This window comes from Gallinula chloropus (genome assembly GCF_964237585.1).
Source record: "Gallinula chloropus genome assembly, chromosome: 22".
Lineage (NCBI taxonomy): Eukaryota > Metazoa > Chordata > Aves > Gruiformes > Rallidae > Gallinula > Gallinula chloropus.
Genome location: NC_140107.1, coordinates 4,047,476 through 4,070,181, shown reverse-complemented (window position 1 = coordinate 4,070,181; position 22,706 = coordinate 4,047,476). Strand labels below are relative to the sequence as shown.

General features: G+C 54.4%; 1 protein-coding gene across 1 annotated transcript in view; it reads left to right on the top strand.

The window, feature by feature from the left end:
- The window catches only part of SCMH1 (Scm polycomb group protein homolog 1), a 76,619-nt gene extending 54,414 nt beyond the window's left edge, over positions 1 to 22,205 (top strand). The window contains exons 9-16 of the mRNA XM_084274325.1: positions 1,198 to 1,430; positions 1,990 to 2,116; positions 3,112 to 3,312; positions 3,942 to 4,127; positions 9,851 to 9,982; positions 17,104 to 17,307; positions 18,375 to 18,517; positions 20,240 to 22,205. Coding sequence (XP_084130451.1) covers positions 1,198 to 1,430; positions 1,990 to 2,116; positions 3,112 to 3,312; positions 3,942 to 4,127; positions 9,851 to 9,982; positions 17,104 to 17,307; positions 18,375 to 18,517; positions 20,240 to 20,365 — 1,352 coding nt within the window. The 3' untranslated portion in view covers positions 20,366 to 22,205. The remainder of the gene's footprint in view (positions 1 to 1,197; positions 1,431 to 1,989; positions 2,117 to 3,111; positions 3,313 to 3,941; positions 4,128 to 9,850; positions 9,983 to 17,103; positions 17,308 to 18,374; positions 18,518 to 20,239) is intronic.
- Positions 22,206 to 22,706: the final 501 nt, after the last annotated feature.

The following is a 22,706-nucleotide window of genomic DNA, read 5'->3' as shown; positions in this document are numbered from 1 at the left end:
CTCCTGGAACATCTCCAGACTCAGGGCTTGCTGCTGTCACCTCCCAGCCGCTGATCTTCTCCAGACCCCAAGCAAGTCGGACCGGGCTCTGCTGCTTCTGAGCTGTCAGCAGGAAACAGGCCTTTGTGCCAAGGGAACGAGCCCTTGCTCAGAGTAACCACTCAGAAAACCCTCTGTAGGAAAACCTTAGAAAACTCTTTGTATACCCACAGTGGTGGCACTGTCAGGGCTGTGTGCTGTCCTAGCATCAACCTTCTAGAGCACTTTGTTTCCTTGGCCAAGATTTTCTTCTTAGCTATAAAGCTCCTCACTTCCCAGAGTGGGTTTTTCCCTTCTGATTCAGAGCCCTCACACTGAGGACACAGTGAGGCTTTCAGGTCACAGCAACGAGACATCCTGAAGGTCACTGGGCATTGGTCAGAATCTAGGAGGATTTGGGTTTGTTTCTTTTTAGCAGAAATCTAAAGGCAACGTTGGTCTGCTGAGCTGGGCCAGTCCATCCCTGGCCTTTAGCTGGACTTGGGAAAGATAAATGACCAAATTCAGGGTGCGGCACATACCCCAGAAACCTGGTTTCATCATGGAAAGTGTGTGAAGATGTGAAGGAACAGACCATGTGCTGGCACTGTGCTTACCTCTGGCAGTACATCAGGAGTAGCAGTTCAGATCCAACTGAGATGAGCTGTTACTCGGGGCCGGGAGCGATAGTCCATACAGGCATGGGGCTGGAGCTGGTACCTTCCACCACAGCTCACTGGTAATTTAGGGACAGAGCAAGTTTGACTTCTGCCCTGAGAGAGGGGATTTCCAGCACAGGACTGGCTCTGGCTGTCAGGCAGGTCTTGACTGATCCCTCAAGGAATGCTCTGAGTGCGTTTTACGTGGTCCTTGGCAGGTCACCACTCGCAGGAGGAAGAGGTGTAGGTGCCAGTTATTTTCAGGAAGGTATGGCTGAAAGCATGATCCTTCTGGACTTCAGCCCATCCAGGCTAAGCCACAGTGTCCCACAGCTCAAGGGCTGAACGAAGGATCAATGCACTTGGTTTTTATTCTGGCCTGGAGAGCAGCAGCCTCTATTCAGGGGGCTGCCAACGTGCCAGGTTTTTTTCCATGTGACACTGTATAAAGATGGAGGCTGCTCTTGTTTTGATTCTCACCTGATTTAATTATATTTTGCTTTTTCTCTTTTTATTTCAGTTGTGATTCCAAAGAGCCCTTTACCTGCCTCCGAAGTAAACTCGGAGAAACCTAGCATGCACAGTAGCACAAAGACTGGTTTGGGGCATCAACAAGGGCAAAGGCGTCGCAAAACAGGGAAGAAGCGTGGTCGAACGACCAAAGCGCTAATCCATCACCCCATGCCTACACCCTCCAAGTCAGTGGAGCCTTTGAAATTCCCCAGAAAGAGAGGCCCCAAGCCTGGCAGTAAGGTAAAAGCTGATGCTGATACAGGCGGGTGAAAAGCAGGTGCTGCAGGTTCTGCCATGGGATGGTGCATGCGTGTGGTTGTGCACGTTTGTCTCAGCCTCTGGCTGTGTGACTGCAGCAAGTAGGAGACTAGAGGGGTACGTGGGCTGGGGATATCCCTCAGAGTCCAGCCCCAGAGCTGTAGAGAATGTCTGTGTCCTGCAGATCATTTCCATCAAGAAATTGTGCCTTTGGAGCTGCATTAGCTGTGAAGTAGCATGGCAGATGCTGTGATCATGACAGGGTGGCCCAACTGTGGAATCAGCTCTTCCATCCATCGTGTGTAGCCAGTCTAAGGCAAGCAGAGGTGGCAGATCTCAGGCTTGTTATTTTTTCAGGATTGTGGTTTATAAAATGCACACGTATTGGTTACGAGGTTCTTGAGACTCCCCGTCATCACCATCAGAAGTGTGTCATGTTCCACAGTGCCTTGTCTGTTGGATGCAAAGGAGAGAGTGTAGTGATCATGGGTGGTGAAGGAGAGCAGGGATAAAAGGAGAAATATCTCCTCTTTTTCTGCAGAGGAAACCTAGGACATTGCTGAACCCAGCACCCACCTCTCCAACAACCAGTACCCCAGAACCAGACACAAGCACTGTGCCTCAGGACGCTGCTACAATCCCCAGCTCTGCCATGCAGGCTCCCACAGGTAAGGGTCTTGAACCACATTCGTGACAAGGTTGCACAGTTAGGAGCCACAGCAGTTAGGAAGTGACACACCAAGATACTCCTGTTTCTTTCTAAACCACAGACCAGCAGCTGTTACAGCTGCAGAAAGGCTGGTCTGATAGAGACCCTGTTGGAAGGAAGAGAGGTACAGGAGTTCCCATCAACCCTTCACTTATCTCTCCATCCCTTCTGCAGATAATGGAGTCGTAGGAAGGGTTTGAGTCCATCTGGTCGGTGCAGGAACCCCTTTCCCCAGGTTACCATGTGCATGCTAGTGACTCCACAGCTTGAGGGGCCCTTCTTGTGGCCTGCTCTGCCCAGGACAGGGGGGTGTACAGCACCTCCTGCAAGCCCAGAGCGTGAGCTCTGCCAAACCCTGCCAGGCATAGCTGCAGCGAGGTGCCAAACAACTGCTGAGTAACAGTGGCTGTGTCCAGGTTGAGACAGGACACTGAGGCAAAGAGGGACAAGAGGGAGCAGGGGAGGAGCAGGAGTGATGGAGTTTACACTCTGCTATTGCTGTGAGATGGAGCTGGAAAGTCAAGTGCAAAGCTGCCTTTTATATGTTTGGTGAAGCACTGGATATGGGCTGAACTCTCTGTTTCCCCAGAACATATGTGGCCCATTTTCAGAGGAACCTAAAGAATCCAGTGTCCCTAAAAAGTGGGGGCTGTGTTCCTTCATCTCCTTTGAACATCACAGGCACCTTCCCTGGCTGGCATGGGGAGCACTTTGCAGCCTGCCTGTGGGAGCCTGAGTGCTGGGGAAAGCGTAGGGGACACAGCAGCAGTCTGGAAGGTGAGTGTGAGGCAGGAGGAGTTTGGAGGTGGTTCCCCTCTGCTGTTAGGATGCAGACAGGCAGTCGTGGTTGATTTGAGAGTCTTAAAATCCCAGCATCTCTCAGGTTGGATTTTAGGCATCTGTTTCTTGCTTTCTTGAGTGGGTTAATGGCAAACACGTTTCTCATCTTGGCAGTTTGCATTTACTTGAACAAGAATGGCAGCACTGGGCCCCACCTAGACAAGAAGAAAGTTCAGCAGCTGCCAGACCATTTTGGACCAGCTCGAGCTTCTGTTGTCCTGCAGCAAGCAGTACAGGCCTGCATTGATTGTGCTTATCATCAGAAAACAGTCTTCTCCTTCTTAAAACAAGGCCACGGGGGAGAGGTCATCTCAGGTGAGAACTGGCCTTGCAGCACTTTGCCTTCAGCGCTGTCGTGGCGAGGAGTCGCTCCTTGGAAGATGTCTCTCCTGAAGCTTGGTGCAATCCTGGGCTAGGGGCAGACAGAAGATTTCTGTCTTCTCTTCCTTGCCAACCATCTGTGTCAGTGAAGCAATAGCTGGTGACTGAGCAGATAGTGTGGCAGAAGCCAGCGTGCTCTCAGCCAGGGTAGTGTCCTCCCCTGTCCTCCCCCAGCACTGCCCGAGCCCCGGGAGGAGGAAGAACAGGTGGGATTTCCAGATCTCCTGATGGAAAAACAAGAAATTCCCCAGTTTTTAGGTTTTAAGGCCGTGTTTACCCGGATGCTGGGAGTGCAGGTCCCTCCCTGAGTGCCTCTCCGTCCCCTCGGACGCCGCTCCCCGGGCACTGCAGCCCGTACCTGCGGCAGGGTGCAGCAGACTGGTCTTAGCCTGTCCCGGGGAAGCGAGCTCGCCAGCGCCCAGCCAGGGGAAGGCAGTGGCTTTCGTTTGCTCTAGTCTAGACCAGTGATGCTGAGGTACAGAAGCTGGCTGTGCAGCCCTGGGCGTAGTCTCCTGCCTTTGCTGGGGGTTTACGTGTTGGGCTCTGTTTGTTTCTGTCTCCAGCTGTGTTTGATCGGGAACAGCACACTCTGAACCTGCCAGCAGTAAACAGTATCACCTACGTCCTCCGCTTCCTGGAGAAGCTCTGCCACAATCTTCGCAGTGACAACCTCTTTGGGAACCAGCCTTTCACTCAGAACAGCCACATGCAGCGGGCACACGAGTACGACCACGACAGGTATCTACCAGGTAGGAGCTGGGGCGGGGGCGGCGTTGTAGGGACCCCAGGTGCTCCGGGTCTTAACCCAGACTTTGACTTTATCTCAGGAGGCAGGGTGTGTTTCAGAGCCCCCTCTCTGCAGGGCTCATTGCATCACACCCAGTGTCACGCATGTGCCCGCAGGGCTCTTTCTGCTCAGGATTCCAGTCGCTGTATTTACTGCCTGTCGGTCTGATTTCCATCTCTGCCTGTAGGTTTCCCTCTCATCCATGCTGTCTCCTTGTCTTCCCTCCTCTCCTTGTCCCCCAGTCCTTCCTGCTTCCTGTAATCCGATTAGAGTGACTTCATCCAGTTAGGAATTAAGTTGAAAGACTCTGCCTGAGAAATAGAAGAGTAGCAGGTAAACTGTAATTAGAAATAAACCCAAGCAGAGCAGTTTCCAGAGTGGCTGTGAAGCTGCTGCCAGCATGTCCAGCCCTTGGTGGGAGCTCTGCCTGTTGGGTGATGGTGCTGCAGCCATCTGAGGCAGAGGTGCCTTTGCTTTTCTTGGCACGGCTAACGCTGCGCTGGGTTGAAGCAACACCCCCAGCAAGACAGTTCATGCCATGATGCAAATCATCAGGCTGCAAAATTGCTCTGAAAGCAGTGGAAAACAAGAAGAGCAGTAGTTTTCCTTAATGACACCAACCCCCTGGGGTGACAGCTGCCTCCCCAGGGCAGCTGTGGGGCTGGGGGGGGGAACTGCTGCTGTAGGACTGCCGGTCCTGGAGAGGATGAAAGCTAGCTAGCTGCACCCTCTTGAGGTAGTCAACAAGTGTCTTGTGCTGATCTGCTCGATCTGCTCTCCTGTCTTGCTTTCTCCACTACCTCTCTGCTTCCCAAATCAGCACACAGCTGTTTGAGGTCTTTCCAGAGTTGATCCTTTGGGTAATTATGGCTCTGCCAAGAAAAGCAGGAATTTGATATGTCAAAGGATGGGTGCTTAAGAAGAACCGTGGGAGGAAAAGCAGCAGCCTAATGCCACTGGTGCTTCATGGCATCTCCTGAAGCACCCATGCTCAGGGGAGGGTGCTAGCAGCAGCATAAAGAGCACGAGGGTCTCGGAGTGACCTTGCTCTGCTTCCTCCGTGGCTGAGAGCAGCCTGCATGCTGGGGCTGTGCAGCACTGTGCTGGGGCCAGCAGTGCCAGGCACAGGGAGCTGTGGGGTGCTGTAAGAAGAGCAGTGTAGGCAATGGGGTGGCTACAGTGCAGGAGCAGCATGGCTAGTTACTGGGACTAGAAGTGACTCCTCTGGGGAACCCTTGATTAGAGGAAACACCCCTGTTTCAGTGCAGAAGCACCCTGTTGTCATGAGATAGAGGATGGGAGGAAGAGGATCTAGGGTCTGGGCACGGTAGCAGGTTTGGCTGGTGTGGGTTCTGCAGCTCACACGTGGTTTCTATCCATCGTGAGATGTCAGTGGTGTCTGTGCTAAGAGCTGGGCTGCCTGCCAGGGTGGGAGAGTATAAAGAGCAAAGTCAGAATTCAGGGAAACTCAGCCAGAGCACCAGCTAGGACATGATGCTGAGATCTGCCCACCCTGAACTCTTGGTTGGAGTGTTTGCAAGGAGTAAAGAAAGATAAACCACTGTCTGGGGAAGTGATAACACCTAGTCTTGCAGCTCATACTGATGTCTTGGGGATTGTTGGTCATCCAGCATTTTTCTCAAGCACCTGAAAGATGAAGATAAACATGGTTATGTACACATTGCAGTGGCTTCTGGTGAGGGCAAAGAAATGGTACCAGTGATTTTGAGAGGTTCAGGCTGCTCATGGAATAGTGAGGGGACAGCTGTACATCAGCTTAAACCACACCAAGTGGTATCACCTTCACCTCTGTGTGTCTTGCCTTGTTTCCTCTACAGTACTGGTGCTCATGTGGCTGAACAGCAGCTGGTTCTTCTAGAGAACAGTCACTGGTTTGGCCTGGGAGTGGGTCTCCATTCCCAGAACAAACTTGATTGACCACAGTGGGTATGGTGGAGAACTCATGTGTATGCTTGGGGCAGAGGGAAGGGCTGCAGCAACCCTTAGGTCAGCTGCATCCTGACATTCTGCTTCCATCAGTAAGGTGTAATCATGGAAACAAGGGGAAATAGATCAAGTTGTCCATCAGAAAACAGTAGATCTGCAAGAAGGGGGGAGCTGATTGCTGTTCATAGGAAGAGGGATGGGCTGTGAAATGTTGTGAACCAGGTAGAGCTGATCTGGAGCCATCTGAACACACAGGACTGGAGGGACCTTCTGGACCATGGAGCCTTGGGTCCTGTTCTTGCAGGCACCACAGCAAGCTTTAACCCTTGAGCTGGTGATTTTGTTTTCCCACTGGAGGCTGCTCCAGGATGGGTTTTTTGGTGAATTTTTAGAAACTCAGTTTCTAGACCAGATTTTTTCTTGGGCAACTTGGTGTCCATGTCTCCTTGTCTTAACATAGACTTTTACCTTAACTTAGTTCTCCTTCTTCTGGAGGCAGGCAGAGAGCAGTCTGTCCTGCAGAAGAGCTCACCTTTTGGTGGCTCTGCTCTCTTCTCCTCACCTGGTGTTGGCTCAGTTAAACTTGATGAGGTGACCAGAGTGCCACCCAGCACTCTGGGGAGGGGCTGATGGGGACCTGGTGCCACAGCCCTGGCAGCACCACGTTCATAAGATACATCTCTGGAAACCACTTTTCCTTGCTGTATCCTTGTAGCAGGTGATGCTCAGCCCATCCTGGGCACATACCCCATTCTTCTCATCTGTCCCTGTCAACTGCAGGTTCCCAGCTCATGGGACAGTGTTTCAAGTTCCAGTGCACCTGGTTTTGCTGCTGGATTTAACATCCTTTCTCCTCCATTCTACACCTATTTTTTCTTCAGCATTTCAATTGCTGCTTTATCTGGCCTGATGCCTGGGAAGACATCAGCAGATTTTATTGGTGAATCTCTAAAATTTGTGCCAAAGTTATTAATATAAATATTAAATGATCCAGGGGAAAATTCATTATCAGTTGCTCTCCTGCCTCATGTTCCTGCTCAGTGCTCTGCCGACGGCTTTTCCCCTCAGATCAGACATATGTTCATGTAACAAGGTTCCTGTAGTCCCCATGTTCTCTGTCCCCACTGGTGGTTTTCCATATGAAATTCCAGGTAAAGGAGGTTGCCCAGTTGCTTTGCTGATGGATCAGTTGTCTCCCCACGATAGGGAAGCTTTTGGGCTGCTCTGATGAACACCCACCACAGTGTGTGTGCCGTTCCTAAGGGCAGTGTGTTCCCTCCCCTCCCCTTCCCTTCTGAACCTCTCACAACCCTGCAGTGCTGCTGAGGCCAGATGTGAGCATTTCCTTGCCAAAATCATTTTTTCACCTCCTTTTTTAACCATTAGCACCCCGTTTCCAGTCACTCTGAGCAGCACCTCACTGGGTGTGTTACAATGCAGGGTCTCACATGCGCCTTCTCTCTTGCTGTGTGTTGGCTTCCTCAGCACCCACACTTGGGGTACACCCAGTTCTTTGATTTCCATTTCTTAGTGAACAGTGCAAATTGTCATCCCTGTCCTGTTTCTTTCACTCTCTGAGCCTTGCTCTGGCACTCAGCGTGGCTGTGGCTGGAGGTGACATGAATGCAGGTGGACACGCAGCCCTGGGCTGGTTGTGTAGGCACACTCTGCAGTCAGGGAGGAGGTGCCAGTGTGGGTTACAGCATCCTAAAGTAGGAGCCTTGGCTTTGACTTTGACCTCCAGATGGCCAACAGCACAAACCCAACATGAAGACGGGCTTCTCTCCCCTCCACCAGCCTCCCAGGTGAGGTGGGGTGAAGTATCCCTCAGCACTGCCCAGACATTTGCAGACAAGGACACCTTTTCTTCTCAACCTTCACCTTTCTGCACAGTATCCTCTCCCTCCTGATACGGTCCTGTCTTCTCCTTGGCACTGTGTCAAAAGACAGAATGGGAAAAGTTAAACACATAAATAGTAATAAATAAATAATATTTTAAAAAAAACAACATAAAAAGCTAAAACCACTTTGTGCCTGTTCTGTGAGGTGTACAGCTCCATGCTGAGCAGGACCTTTCCATCTCCAGGAGATGATCTGCTTGTTCTCAGCACCCTTCTTGAACTGATCCATTAGACTTGGGGTTCTTTCCTCCCAGGTGGCTTGCTCACTGATGATAGACATTCACGTTTATGGCATCTTCTGAGCCAAAAGTGTTGGCTTTTCCTCCTGGTGAGCTGCATCATGTAGCTGAGCACAGCTCTCTGTGTTACTCCCTTTCTGCATTTTCTTAAGATTTGTCCTTTAAAATCTGAGCCCTACTAACTCCAGACCTCCTTCTTGTTTATCTTTCCATGAATTTAACCTGACCTAACTTCTGAGTCCCTGGATTAGCTTCTACAACCTGACCACCTTTGTTTGTGTCACTTTTCAAATCAACCAATGTGAAAAATAACCCAAACCAAATAACCTGAACTGGTAAAACCTTTCAAGAGCATCACCTTTTGTTGTGGCCTGGGAATGTTTGGTGAAGAAGGTCATGTAGATTTACATTGAGACAGTACTGAGAGCTTTTGTTTCCCTGCTCTGTCTGGGCAACCAACGTTTCTTCCAGGGGCTTGTCCCAAGGGCAGTATTTGTCTTTATAATAAGGTTGCAGTGGGTTTGGATCAGACTCATGTGGAGTCCCAGGGCTTCTGTATCAGCAGCATAGCTTTCCTTTCCCCAAAGGGTTTTAATAGAACAGAGACATTTCTCTGTAACCAAGTAATTTGTGACTGTCTGATGCTTCCCACCCATCTGTACCTTCGTCTCTGTTTGGCATGATGCATCTCCCTCGGTGTCCGGCCCCAGTTGCTCCCCCCCATATTTCTGTCACCCCCCCCAGGCACCCATCCCTGCCCTGTGCCCACAGCTGGGGCCATTCCGTGCTGTTGTCTGGCTCCTGGCCTTTGTCTCCCAGCATTTCACCCCTCTGTCCCTGCTGCAGGCTCACACATGCCGGGGCAGCTGGAAGGGACCAGCCCGGTGGCCCGCATGGTGGGTCACCTCTCCATTGCTTTTCACCTGCCCATGCTGCCCAGGTGGGACATGGCCTGCCACCCTCTGTATCGCTTGCCTGGCTGCTGTTCTCATCCTTATCAGTGCTTCCATGCCCTGTGTTCATCCCCCCTCTGACACTTTGTGCCCAGCCTCTAGCCCTCTGCCAGGAGACGTCTTGCAGCCCAGCCTGATGTACAGTATGGAGACCCCCCCCCCCGGCGCTGGGAAGCCTTTGGAGAGGAGCAGCAGTGACACTGGGGTGCCTGAGGGATCCATTTGGGGGAAGGTGGAAAATGGGAGTCTGGTTTAATCAAGCTCTGTGTATGGCACAGAGTGTTTGCCCATCATCCAAGGGCTGTTTGCAGATCAATCCAAGGGCGACGTGCATCTGGAAGTGAAGAGCGGGGAGGAGCAGGAATGGTGTGGGACAAGCAAAGGGGTAGAATGAGGAGAAATGGAACTGAGAAATCCATCAGAGGGGATATTTGGGGTGAAATATGGCAAAATGTGGCTAAGAGTCTTCCTTAGGTTTCTTGCCACCCTTTTACTCTGATCAGACTCGTGGAGCACACTGACAAGATGTGCTGGGTTGCCTTTTAACAGGCTGTTCCAGGCTGGCGACGCACGCGAGGCGCTCTGGCGAGCCTGAATCCCCCAGCAAGTCTCCACTCCTAAATAGGGCTTGTTCTCTTTTCCTAGACAGCAGCAGCTCGTTAGACGGCACTCTGCAGGGACCAGGCCGGGGTACAAAGCGCTATTCCCAAGATTCCCCTCCATACAGTGCTCCTCTGTCCCCCAAGTTACCAAAGAATGACCGTCACCCTTTGGAAGGTGAGCAGAGTGTCTCTTCCCAAAGCTGGCTGCTTGCAGCGACTCGTAACGGATACAGCAGGGTGAGATTTGCCAAGCCAAGCCATGCCTGGAGGAAGTCTGCTTTGCTTTGGCTCTGCCATGGGTTGCAGAAGGGAGTGAAGAAACCACTCTGTGCCAAGGCAGGTTCCCCAAGCAGCTGCGTAAAGCATGTGGAATGCAGGGAGAATTCCTTCTAACCCTGACAGTCATCGTCTAATTACCATGTAATCTGGGATTTAATGACCTGTATTTCAGCTATGCCTGGTGGTAACGGTTATAAAACTGCCCAGTTGCTGCGTTCAGTCTTCCCCCAGAGTTTTCCATGGTGGTTTGCTGCAGGGGGTTGTACCAGATGCAAGCTGTCTGACCAGGAACCTGCTGCCTTTTCCCAGGATCCCATCTTGTTCCTCACAGTCCTCCCTCAATAGCAGGGAGGGTCTCACTAGCTTGTGCTCCACCAGCTAAACCAGATCAAATCACATCCAGAGGTAATGCAGCAGTGGTAATGCTGGTGCAGATGCCTTGTGTTGCAGAAACATCCTCCTAGGTATGTGGTCCATAGTGTCCCTTGCATGTGCTGGTGGGAGATGCCCTGGAGCTGCAGGTAGCTGGAGGACTACCTGAGCCTGAATCTTCAATGAATAGGCTTCCCCCACCCCTCTCTGTTCTGAACTGCAAGCACTCTGCATGCAGACTGAGGATTTACACTTCTAGAGCCTTTGTAATTAATTGGTAATGAGATGCCAAGATGTTAGTCTCAGCTCTTTGCTGTGTGTCCCTGAAGGTTCTGGAGACTCAGTGTGGTGGCTTCGTGCTCCGTTGCTGTCCCTTCAGCATCACTGTTTCCCTGGTTCTTGCAGGGTGTGGGTTGTTGACCCCAGAGTGCACAGCCTGCCATGTGTGTGGAGGATTGTGGTCTCCATCCATCACTGTGTCCTGTCCTCTTCAGGATTACTGACCCCTTGTCTGAGTACAACTGATCTAAACCTGCACCCTGTGATGGACAGCTCTGGTGCCCTTACTATCCACATTGAGAACAATTGTAGGTTTGGCACCACCTGGATGTGAAGAACAGGGTGATGTGTGGGATTGTCTTGTGTATCCCAGTGTAGTGACAAGTCAAAAATTGTTCCATGAGGTCCAGTCTGTTTGTCACACATCCTCACTGGTCTCTGTGACAGGTTCCTCTCATGCATTAGCCACTGCACTTAGGTAACCACTGGCAAAACCTGTCTGCTCCTTTGACAGGCAGGTGGAATGTGCAGTCTTTGGCCTGGTGCTGAAGTGTGGTGAGGAGCTCTAATGCTTCAGGTGCCTTGGTTAGGTGGTGAGTGTTGTACGCTCTCCGTATCACATGGGAAGTGAGGAGGCTTCCATAATGGGTAATTCCAAAGGCTGATTCTTCATCTAGATCAGTCTGTCCAGTTGTCTCTTGGCTTTTGAATGGGTCGTGCCACCTGGATGCCCAGAATACTCCAGCTTCTTCTGGAAAAGTAGAGATAAGTGAGCAGAAAGCATGTCTTCATGTCAGCATGATAGTCCTGTTGATGGGAGAACTTCCTACAGCCTGGTCTTGTTCTGTTCTTGATCTGAGCAAGGGGTGTACAGGTGGGGAGAGATGAGGGGCAGTTCCAAATTCCATCTAGAAATTAATTGGTAGCCCATGGCACAAAGCCTGTTCATCCTCCTCCACCATGAAACTGAAGTATGAGCAGGAATATTTGCATTTCAGAAGATACAGTTCAGGAACATGAGCCTGCAATACCCAGATGTTGAATCTTTCTGGAGGAATCACTGAATCCCAGATTGGTCTGGGTTGGAAGGGACCCCAAGGGTCACAGAGCTCCAACCCCCTGCCACAGGCAGGGACACCAACCTCCAGCCCTGGAGCTACACAAGGTTGCCCAGGGCCCCATCCAACCTGGCCTTGAACACCCCCAGGGATGGGGCACCCACCCCCTCTCTGGGCAGCCCCTTCCAGCCCCTCACCACTCTCTCTGGAAAGAACTTCCCCCTAATATCTCATCTAACCCTTCCCTCCTCCAGCTTCACTCCAGCCCCCTTGTCCTGCCATTATCCACCCTTTAACAAGCTGATTCCCCTCCTGTTCTTCTGCTCCCTTCAGGCACTGGAAGGCTGCAAAATGAGGTCCCCCCACAGCCTTCTCTTCTCCAGGCTGACCCAGCCCAGCTCCCTCAGCCTCTCTCCGTAGGGGAGCTGCTCCAGCCCTCTGATCATCTCTGTGGCTCCTCTGACCCCTCTCCACCAGTCCCACATCTTTCTTGTACTGGGGCCCCAGCTCTGGACACAGGACTCCAGCTGGGGCCTCAGGAGGGCAGAGCAGAGAGGGACAATCCCCTCCCTGTCCCTGCTGCCACCCCTCTGCTGATGGAGCTCAGGACCCCATCGCCTTTCCCAGCTGCAAGAGCCACTGCTGCTCAGGGGAAGTTTCTCCCCCACCAGAACCCCCAGGTCCTTCTCAGCAGGGCTGCTCTCCAGGAGCTCCTCTCCCAGTCTGTTTATCTGTCTGGGATTCCTCTGTCCCAAGTGCAACACCTGACACTTGGCAGTGTTGAACCTCATTAGGTTCACCCAGAGCCACCTTTCCAGCCTGTCAGGATCCCTCTGGATCTAGAGAAGGAGGTGTGTCTGCTCACAGTGCTGAGCTCCCTCAGGCAGAGTGTGTCCTGGCGTCAGCAGTGTGACACACAGCAGAACCCAAACAGCTTCCAGTCTGCCACAGCGAAGGCAGCGAGTAGCAGTGGGAAGTCAGATGGATGATGAGGGGATCTTGTTGCCTTTCCTTCTGCATCCAGTGGCATTTATGTAGCTTTTTGCTGAAAAGCTGCAGTTCCAGCACAGTGGGGACCTGCTTTTCAGAGACTCATCTGCTGGCAGCAGCGGGTGTTCAGTCGTTGTGCAAATCAGATTGATGCTTGTGGCCAAACTCCTGTGTTTTACCAGTAAAACGACACTCTTGCATCTCCAGTACTCTTTGTTTAATTAAACTTTAATTATCTGCTCCCTGCCTCTCCACCACTGATGGTGTGATGTTCTCCTGTGATGCTCTAAATGCCTTTATTTAAAACTAGCACTTTGTGAAGAAAACCTGCCTGAGAGCGAACCGCCCCCTTCTCACTCCAGAGCTGCTTCTCAAGGGGAAAAGGAGCCTGTCCCTGCCCAAACACAGGCTGTACCCTGCCTCTTGCAGAAGCATGTTGTCTTCTGCTACAGATGATTCACAGAGCTAGTAATCATCCCCCTCTTGTTTGCCTCTCCCCTTTCTGAAGGTCCCGTGCAGCCCAGCGGTTCTCTGTGTGTTTGGCTGCTTAAGAAACTCCTCAGTGTCTCTTGTGTCGACCTGACCAAGGGGCTTCTGGCTCTGCTGAGGTATTTACAGCACAACCAAGCTCTCACCAGCCCTGTGATAGCACTGGAGGATGAACATCAGCTGCCTCTGGAGCAGAACAAAGCCCCTCGCACAGCCTCCTCCTCCCTTCCTGACGTGTGAGCACGTGTGAGGACACGACCACATACCTGAGGAGTGCATCACAGTGCATCCACCCCAGGATAATGGCAGGGTGCTCATGGTCAGGCTCAGTGTGTTCTGAGGGTGAGTGTTGGACCTGTAGGATTGCACTGGCAGGACCTGTGCACGTGGCCCCTCAGCCTCCTGGGCTGGACTCGTTGCTGAGCCCAGAAACTCCTCCAGCTGACAGACGCTCCCTTGGTGTGAGTTCTGGGCCCTCACAAGCCTATAGACACATGTTTGCCTGACCCAGCACATCTGGGGCAAGTGTCCCAGGGCTTCCTGGCAAGGTGAGGCTGTGTCTCACTGGCAGAGGGCCCTGGCTGTTCTCAGAGGGTGGATCTGTGCAGCGTGGACCGTCCCCATGCCTGCAGCCACTGTCCAGGCCAGCACAGGGAGCTGTGCCCGCTGATTCCTCTCCCAGCTCTGCACTGCCTGTGAGACAGGGTCACCCTGTTGCACAGGTGTTTAATGGGAGGTGGTCTGGGCTGCAAACAAACCTGTCCTGTGGAGAGGAGACCTTCTCACTTGCTGTAAAGAAGCTCCTATGGAGGAGTTGTAAGTCGAGGACACGGTGTGAGTGTGGCCAGGCTGGGCCAGGGAATCCTGACAGACCTTTAGGCCAGAGCAGCCAGGTCAGTGCTGGGCTGGCACCCAGCTTGGTGCTATAATGACGTTGTGAGCAAGAGAAATGGGAGTGAAGGGGTGATCCAAAGTTAGTCAGGGGTAGCCATGGCTCAGAAAACCTTCTTCTCTGCGTAAAGAGCAGGTGAAAACAGAATGACAGACCCCCCAGGCTGGTGGGGGCTGGCAGGGCCCTCTGGAGATCCTCCAGCACAACCCCCTGCCAAAGCAGCATCACCCAGAGCAGGTCACACAGGATGACATCCAGGCAGTTTGGGGTCTCCCCAGAGTAGACTCCCCCTGGGCAGCCTGTCCCAGGGCTCGGGCACTTGCACAGTGAAGATGTTTTTCCTCATGTTGAGATGGACCTTCCTGTGTTCCAGTTTGTGCCCATCACCCTGTCACTGGGCACCACTGAGCAGAGCCTGGCGCCATCCTCTAGACATAAGCATTGATCAGATCCTCTCTCAGACTTCTCCAGGCTGAACAGCCCCAGCTCTCTCAGCCTCTCCTCACACCAGAGATGCTCCAGGCCCTCCCATCATCCTTGTACCCTCTGTTGGACTCTCTCCAGTAGCTCCCTGTCTGTCTTGAACTGGGGAGCCCAGCACTGGGCACCCAGCTTCCAGGTGGAAGAGAACCTCCCTTGGCCTTCTGGCCACGCTCTTGTCAATGTCCCCAGGTCCCATGGGGTTCTTGGTCATGAGGGCACAGTGCATGGAGAGCTTGTTGTGAACCAGGACTCCCAGGTCCTTCTCTGCAGAGCTGCTTCCCAGCAGGTCACTCCTAACCTGTACTGGTGCTGGGGGTTATTCCTCCCTTTGGGCAGGATCCTACACTTGCCCATGTTGAAGTTCATTGGGTCTGTCTCTGCCCAGCTCTCCAGACTGCGTAGGTCTCTCTCTTCTGATACATTGTCCACTCCTCCCAGTTTGGTATCATCAGGAGACTTGCTGAGGGCATGCTCTGGCCCTTGGGGCACACCACTGGCTGCAGGTCTCCAGCTGGACTCTGTGCCACTGATCACAACCTTCTGGGTGCTGCTACTCAACCAGACCTGAGCTCAGCTCACTGCCCACTCCTCCACCCCACACTCCCCAAGCTCCCTAACACATCCACCCCCATGGGAAACGAGTGGCCAGCACAGGGCACAGGGGGTTCTTCTCTATGGGAGATTTTAAGGATGTGCTGAGAGTCCAAGAGTGTCCCAGAGACCTGAAAGCAAAGACAGGCTGAAACACCTCAAGTGCAGGGTAGCAAAGCCCACGAGATGGAGGGCTGCAGCTCTGCAGGTGATGACCTCTGCTTCACTGAATGACCAACCTGCTGTGCAAGAGGGATGTCTCTGGTCTGTAGCCTTATGAGATGAAGCCAGGGAAGGAATGGGCTGGCTGCCTCCAGCTCAACTCACCTCTCTGATCTCTGCTCAGGCAGCAGAAGCACTGAGGATCCCAGGTCACAGAATAATCCCATAGTTCAGAGAAGGCAGCGTGTCTCCAAGAGCAGCTGCCCCATTTGGTGGGGCACAACCTCTGGAGCACACAGGTAGCACTTGAGCTGCATCTCCCTCCCCTGGAGCATGGCAGCATCAGCACAGCAGTGAAGTCTGAGATCTCACTCAACACCTTGTGGGTTTCATGGGCTGCTCTATCAACTCTGCACCCTCACCACCATCCCAGCTGAGCACAGTCCTGCTGTGCTGGCTTCTTACCTGCTGCTCTTGTGGTCTGGGCAGTCCCAGGGAAGAAGCCCAGGGCCTGGCTGGGGCAGTCACTCAGTTCTTTTCATCCTTGTCACCTACTGTGGTGTTTTAGTGGCAGCAGGTCAGGACTGTGAGCTGATCTCAGGGTCTCTGTGGATGCTGGTGGAGGAGCCCCAGCTCCCAGTCAGATGGAGTGGCCCAGCCTAGAGTGCATGGGCAGTACCCCTCACTGTAGGAGCTGCCTTCTTCTTTGGCTGTAGGAACTGGCCAGGTATCTCCTAATAAAGGATGCAGGTATTTGAGGATGCCATGTGAGGCATCAGGTCTGCCTGGTCTGAGACACTGGTGTGCATAGTAACTGCTCAGACACCTAGTCCTAGGATGAAGGGGTCACAGCAAAGGGAGATCTTGCTCATCCAATGTGATACATCACCCTGCACTGTTTCTGAAGCCCCTCCTTCCCCTACTGCTGCTGACAGTGGACAGTTGTGTGTTTCTGGTAGAGCAGGTGCAGAAGCCAGTGTGGCACTGTGCCCCCTCTGCCCTGTCCCTCCTGCACGTGTCCCAGCAAAGGGTCTTGCTCAGTGACTGTCAGACAGTGGTAAAGGGCCCACAGGAGATCCAGAGGGGTGACCCACTGCTCACCAGCACCTGGCTCTTGAGCCCCTGGTGTGAGAGTGCTGCCTGGCCGTGCTGGTGTAACCCAGGTGCTCAGAGGAGCTGCTGCTCACTCCTGCTCCACACGGGTGCTGCCACCTGCACTACAGCCTGAGTCCTGCTAACTGTCCCCACAGTGCCAACACCTGGGCTGCTGCCAGGGATGCACAGTGCTGGACCCCAAATGTCAGGGAACCTCCTCTCCCCAGTCCCTTCCCAGGGCTTTTGTGTCCATTGGCATCCAGATTGGGCCCCCCTCAGCTGCCTGGTGCTGCAGTGCCCACTGCTGCAGGAGCTCCTCTGGAAGCAGCAGGGACACGGGACCGCGAACCAGAGCTGGCGGTGGCATCAGCAGAGAAGCTGTTGCTCCAGTCTGGGTACCAACAGCTTGCTCTGCTCCCTGGTGGGATTGGCACTTGCCAGGCAAACTCCAGGCAGCAGCACTTTAGCAGTGCCTGGAGCAATCCCTGCTCTTTGGAGCAGAGCACCGAGGGGGTGGTTCCCCCCTGGTCCCTGCTGCGGTTCTGCTTGTCTGCCGTCGGGCTGCGTGGCGTTCGGGTGCACTGACTGCAGCTTGGTGCGTTCCAGGTGAAACCTTTGTCCTGGGAGATGGGCTCCCAGGGCCCTTGGAGCCTCGCCTGGACCCCATGGACTCTGCTTTGAACTCTGTCAATTCATCCAGCCACAGCAGGAGCTCCAGAGACTATCGCCTGCAAGGATACAGGCACCTGCACCAACCCTCTAGCCTCACCCAGGGCAGTACCTCTGCCTTGCGTAGGCTTAGCTCTGGGGGTAAGAGAGTTAAGAAGCCGGCCCTCCCATTGTAAATTTGGCAATAAGGGGCTTTTCTAACTCCAGTTACACCTTTCTAACTTCAGCAAGTACCAGAGGCTGGCTTCTGCACTGTGGAACAGGTAGCCTGTGAGGTTTAACAGCAGCTCTAGAGCCGTGGCAGATGGGTGGGTGGAAGCGCAGAGGTGCTTTGGCGTGATGACTTAGTGGGACCTGGAGGTCAGTGGAGACAAGGAGCAGGCAGGAGCTGAACGTGTGAGCATGGGCAGGGGGCTGCCAAAGCAATAAGTGGGTGTCTGAGTCTGTGAGGAGGGATTGGGAATGGTCAGGGAGTCAGGAGCTGCCTGGTGAGGCTGGGAGCTGGGGCGGGCTGCCAGGAGCTGGGGTGGATGTGGAGATGGTACCCGGAGCGATGGAGGAGTCAGGGCAGGAGAGCTGCTCATTGCAGTGAGTTGGTGTGTGTCAAAACCAGGTGCTGGCAGAAAAAGTTGTAGTTTTTAGGTACACTAAAAAGCTCAGGCTGCTGATGCCTCGACCTGTCTGCCCCTACCCCACAGCTCTGTATGCAGGCAGAGGGCTGGACCAAGGGGCTGTGCCGATGCAGCACCCTGGGAGCAGGACTGGTGTTAGCTCAGGTGGTGCTTCCAGGCAGACAGGGTTCTGTGTGTGGGCTCAGGCCAGCAGCAGACACAGCTGCTGAGGACACAAACCAGCTTTGCCATGTTCACACTGCTAAAGGCATTGGGAGCAGGGGAGCAAGGGGAGGGACGGGCCTGGGGAGAGGCGTGGGAATGGGACTGGAGGGGAGTTTTCTGCAAAGGTGGGAACAGCAGAGGGACCAGGAACAATGGGAAGGGAGGCAAGGGGAAATGGGGGTCAAGAGGAAAAGGGCTCCTTATAGGAGGCTGCTCTGGAAAGTGTGGTGTAAGGAGAGAGGACACGGCTGGCCCGTGCCCTTCGCGTTGTCTCTGCTCTGAGGGAGCAGAGCCGTGGTAGGCTCAGGGCGAGTAAGTGCTGGACGGGGCTGAGGGTAGGAGGAGTAACAGCTGCTTCTCTGCCATCCCCAGGGTCAGAGAGGTACCTGGGATCTCGAGACGTCTCACGGTTGAGCAGCCGCGACCCCTCGTCCTGGACGGTGGAGGAGGTGATGCAGTTCATCCGAGAAGCCGATCCCCAGCTGGGACCCCACGCTGACCTCTTCCGAAAACACGTATGTGTGTGTGTGTGTGTGTGTGTGTAGGTGTTCTGTATGGCAGGGGACAAGCAAAGCCTCAGGCAGTCAGCAGCACTTGGTACCAGCTGGAGTTTTGTCCAAAGAAAACCCTCCCCACAGATCCCGCTCACACCACGTCCAGGTTTGGGATTCCCCAGGGAAAGCACCACAGCCCGGCTCAAGCTGCCCCTGTGCATACAGACAGCCCAGCCCTGAGCTGGATTTCAGCCCAAGCACTGAGAACACGAAACCATGATCATCCTGGAGTCAATGTTCACCTCATGGCAAGCTTCTCCTGGCCAGACACGTGTTCCCAGTGGAATTCATGAGCTGCTGAACTCCTGTTTCCTACTAAAATGAGTGTTGGTTCTTGTGTGTGTCCTTGAGCATAAGCCAGCTGCAGCCCTACAGTGTGGGGTTTGTACAGTTAAAGCTACACAGACGTTGGCAGCTCCACATGCTGGTTCCTGCCAGAGAGTTCATCTCCCCTCAGCCTTTGCCTTCAGTCCCTGGTGGAGCTGCTGGTGCTCCTGACGTGGGAAGAGCCCATCGTGCCCAGGCAGGAGAGGTGGCTGGGATGCATCTTGCTCAGTGCCAGGCTGAGACAACACTCAATTGATTTGATGTTAATGAATTCTATTTTAGAGCCACCAGTAATTGAAAAATGGTTTGTTTTAATTATGCAAGAGAGGGCCCAGCTCTGCTAAGGGCTGCAAGTCCCCTGTGTTGGCAGTCCTGAGGAAGAAGGTTGCTTTCATTTGAAGCAAAGCAGAACAAACCTGGTGCTGGAGATGATGTCTGGAGATCTTACCAAGTGTGACACCTGCCTGAGCATCAGCACAGCACAAGTTTCTCTGTTGTTAAAGGTTGTGACTGTCAGTTTTCATTTATAAGTCTGTTAACATTTTCTTTGTGGAACCCTGTCCACTGCAAAGCTCTGGCCCAAGCCAGGTCAAGAAACGGAGTGTTGCAAGGGACTGGTAAACTTCCAGTCACAGATGCCAAGTGCAAAGCTGTTCTCCAGTTACCTCCCCTCCTGAGCTTCAGGGGTGGCACTTGAGACTCAGCTGTGAAGCCTCAGAACCTTCTGAACACTTGGATGTTGAGATCAGCCCTGCTGCATAGGAGATGCTCCACCTTTGCTCTGCCAGCTGCTGGGACTTTGCTTAGAAACTCCAGATGCTTTGCACACTGTGGCTCTTTGGCTTACAGGGTTTGGCCCCCTCATCTTTCTCCAGCCCTGACTTCAGGGCCATGTGTGTCACAGCAGGACCGCTGTCAGCATCAGCACATCCTCTACCAGGAGATTTCTCCTGCGATGGATGGCAACGCCCTTGAGTGAGAGTCTGCTCCTCTGCACTGCTCCTCTGCACTGCTGCTGCCTCCATCGTCCCCCTCACAAGGAAATCCTCTTCCTCCCTCCCATCTCCCTTCAGGATCTGCTGCCCAGCTGGATGTGGCTGCAGGGTGTTTATCCCACTGCCGTGCAGGGGCCCGAGGCCGAGCCCCGTGCTGCGGGCAGGGCGGGATGCAGGGGTGCCCACGCTGGGATGCTGCAGTCGGTGCAGCCCATCTCCTTTGCTGCTCAGCTCCCACAGCAGCTGCACCAGTTCAGCCAGTGCCGTTCTGGGGACAGCACAGCTCAGGGGGCAGGGTTGGGGAGGGGGCTGAGGGGTGTGCAGGCTGGTGGCACTCAGGAGCTCTTTCCCCTCCTTGCAGGAGATCGACGGGAAAGCCCTGCTCTTGCTGCGGAGCGACATGATGATGAAATACATGGGGCTGAAGCTGGGGCCAGCCCTGAAGCTCACTTACCACATCGACAAGCTAAAGCAAGGCAAGTTCTGAGAGGACCCTTGGCAGGACGGGTCCCGGCAGCTGCGCTCCGGGCCGTCCGCACCCGCGCTCGCCCGCCGACAGGTACGCATGCACCCCCCATTTACGCCGCAGCCGGACCCCTCGCCGACACCCCGGCCCCGCTGCAGGGGTCCTGCAACCCACCCCTGCGCCAGCAGCCAGACCCAGCGGGTGCTCAGGAGGAGGCTGGAGCCTGGCTGGCCCTGGGGCTTCGCACTGGACTTGGGCATGGACGGTCCTGTTGGAAGTGGAGGGTCTGTCCCGGCTGCCCAGCCGGAGCTTCTCCGTAGGATGCGGGTCCTGCAGCTCTGGGCAGAGCCCGTGGGGACTGGGGCTCCTCTCCCTCTCGCTGCGGCTCGGGGGGGCTGTCAGGGCCTGTCCCTTGGCAGGGGTGGTGGGCTGGGGGGCGTTGGATGCTTTGCACTTTGCTGGGAGCCCAGCTGTGAGGGGCACAGTGCCCCCAACCTGCGCTCAGCCCCTCTAGCACCACGAGCTCAGAGCAATGACGGCCCCTGTCCCTGTCTTCCACGTCTGGGGGGAGCCCGGGCTGCCTGTCCGGGCAGCCACTCACCTTCCCAGCTCTGCAGCCCCTCAGCTCCCGGCCTGGGAGATGGGAACCTTCCTATTTATTTCGGAGCAGGAGGCAGCACAGGCGCTGCCTGGGAGCCTGGAGCGAGCTGTGGGCGGGCTGAGGAGCACGGCTGGGTCAGGTGTGCCCGTGGCAGACAGGCCTGGGTCGGTGCTGGAGCTGGCTGGCTGCTGCAGGACTTGACTGAATTACTGCTTTTTTTCCCCTTTATTTTTTAATTCTTTTTTTGTTTTTCAATAAGGAGCTGTCCCTTGACATTGATGAAAAATGATTTTTCTACCTATTACTGAACTCACAACTCCTGGGAGGTATTTTTTTTAGCCAGAGATGCACAGGTTTGTCTTCCCAGGGGCCCTCCTGGTCCTCTGGTGTTTTGGTCCATCCCAGCTCAGCGTGGAAGAGGGTTTGGCAAGTCAGACATCCCAGTGTGTGACCTGCCTGGGTGCTGCTCCTCCTGCGAGGGCTTTGCCCTCCCTGGGGCCACCCCTCTGTTTCTAGCTGACCTATTTATTGTTGATGGCACTTGAGTGGTAACTCACTGCCCCCAGACTGTTACTGCAGCTGCAAGAGGAGTTGGGGCACAGAGAGGCCACCCAGCCGTGCCACCGTGTCCCCTGGGCAGCAGCTGGGGGCTGCCTGTGGGGATAGGGGCTTCCCAGCCCCCAGACCGATGCCCACCCCCTCCTGGGGAGGGCTGACTGAGCAGTGTGATGGGGGACAGGGGCTGTCCCAGGCGTGTGCCCACCCCCCCCAGTGCACTCCCACACACACTTCTGTCCACAAAGGCCAAAGGGCTGGGACAGGTGGGGTGTCTCCACTGCATCTCTTTCCTCTGTCTTCAGCTCACCCTCTGTGCATCCAGAGCAGCATCTCACCCTCTCCCTGCCAGCCACGAGGACCCTGCCCAGCAGCAGGTGAACAATTCCCCAGTCTCTTGCACTGGGTCACGTTTACCCCTAAGGGGAAAAGTTGCCCCCCTCCCCCAAAACCCCAAAGTAATCACAAGGCTTTTAGTTGTACAGCAACATCTGTGCTGCAGTCCCACTGCTGCAGCACTGTGGTCAGGGGGAGGTGGAGCTCAGGCCACTCACAGAGCCCATCGCTCCCAGATCAGCCCAGGCCACCCCTGACTTTCCCCGACGCTGGCCCGCTGCAGCCAGGTCCCCAGGTGGGGTCAGCCAGTGCTTTCCTCTGCACTTATTTTACGTTGATTTGTTTATAAATAAAAGGATCACTAAGTTCCTCCCCACTGGGTGTGTTGCACTGACAGAAGCGCTGGGCTGTGCCTCTGCCATGGGCATGGGATGGGATGGGATGGGATGGGATGGGATGGGATGGGATGGGATGGGATGGGATGGGATGGGATGGGATGGGATGGGATGGGGGGGTCCTGCTTCAGCACAGGCAAACCCACAGCAGCTCCTTGCCCTGCTGCCTGGGGCTGTTTGTGGGACAGCTGGGGCCTGGGCTGAGGAAGACACCAGGACATGAGGAGTGCAGTGACAACAGCCAGGCCCATCAGCTTCTGCCTGACCTCTGCTCAGCCCCCCCCCAGCACTGCCACAGGCTCCTGCTCTTCACACCTCTGGAAGAAGCGTTACTGGTCCCATCCCAGGCAGCTGGTCAGTGCTCAGCAGGATTTGTCCCCAGGAGCATCCCCAGGAGCAGCACTGCAGGTCCCTGAGCTGCTGCACACGTGGTGGACAAGCCCCTGTCACTACACAACCCCCAGCACCTCCTCAG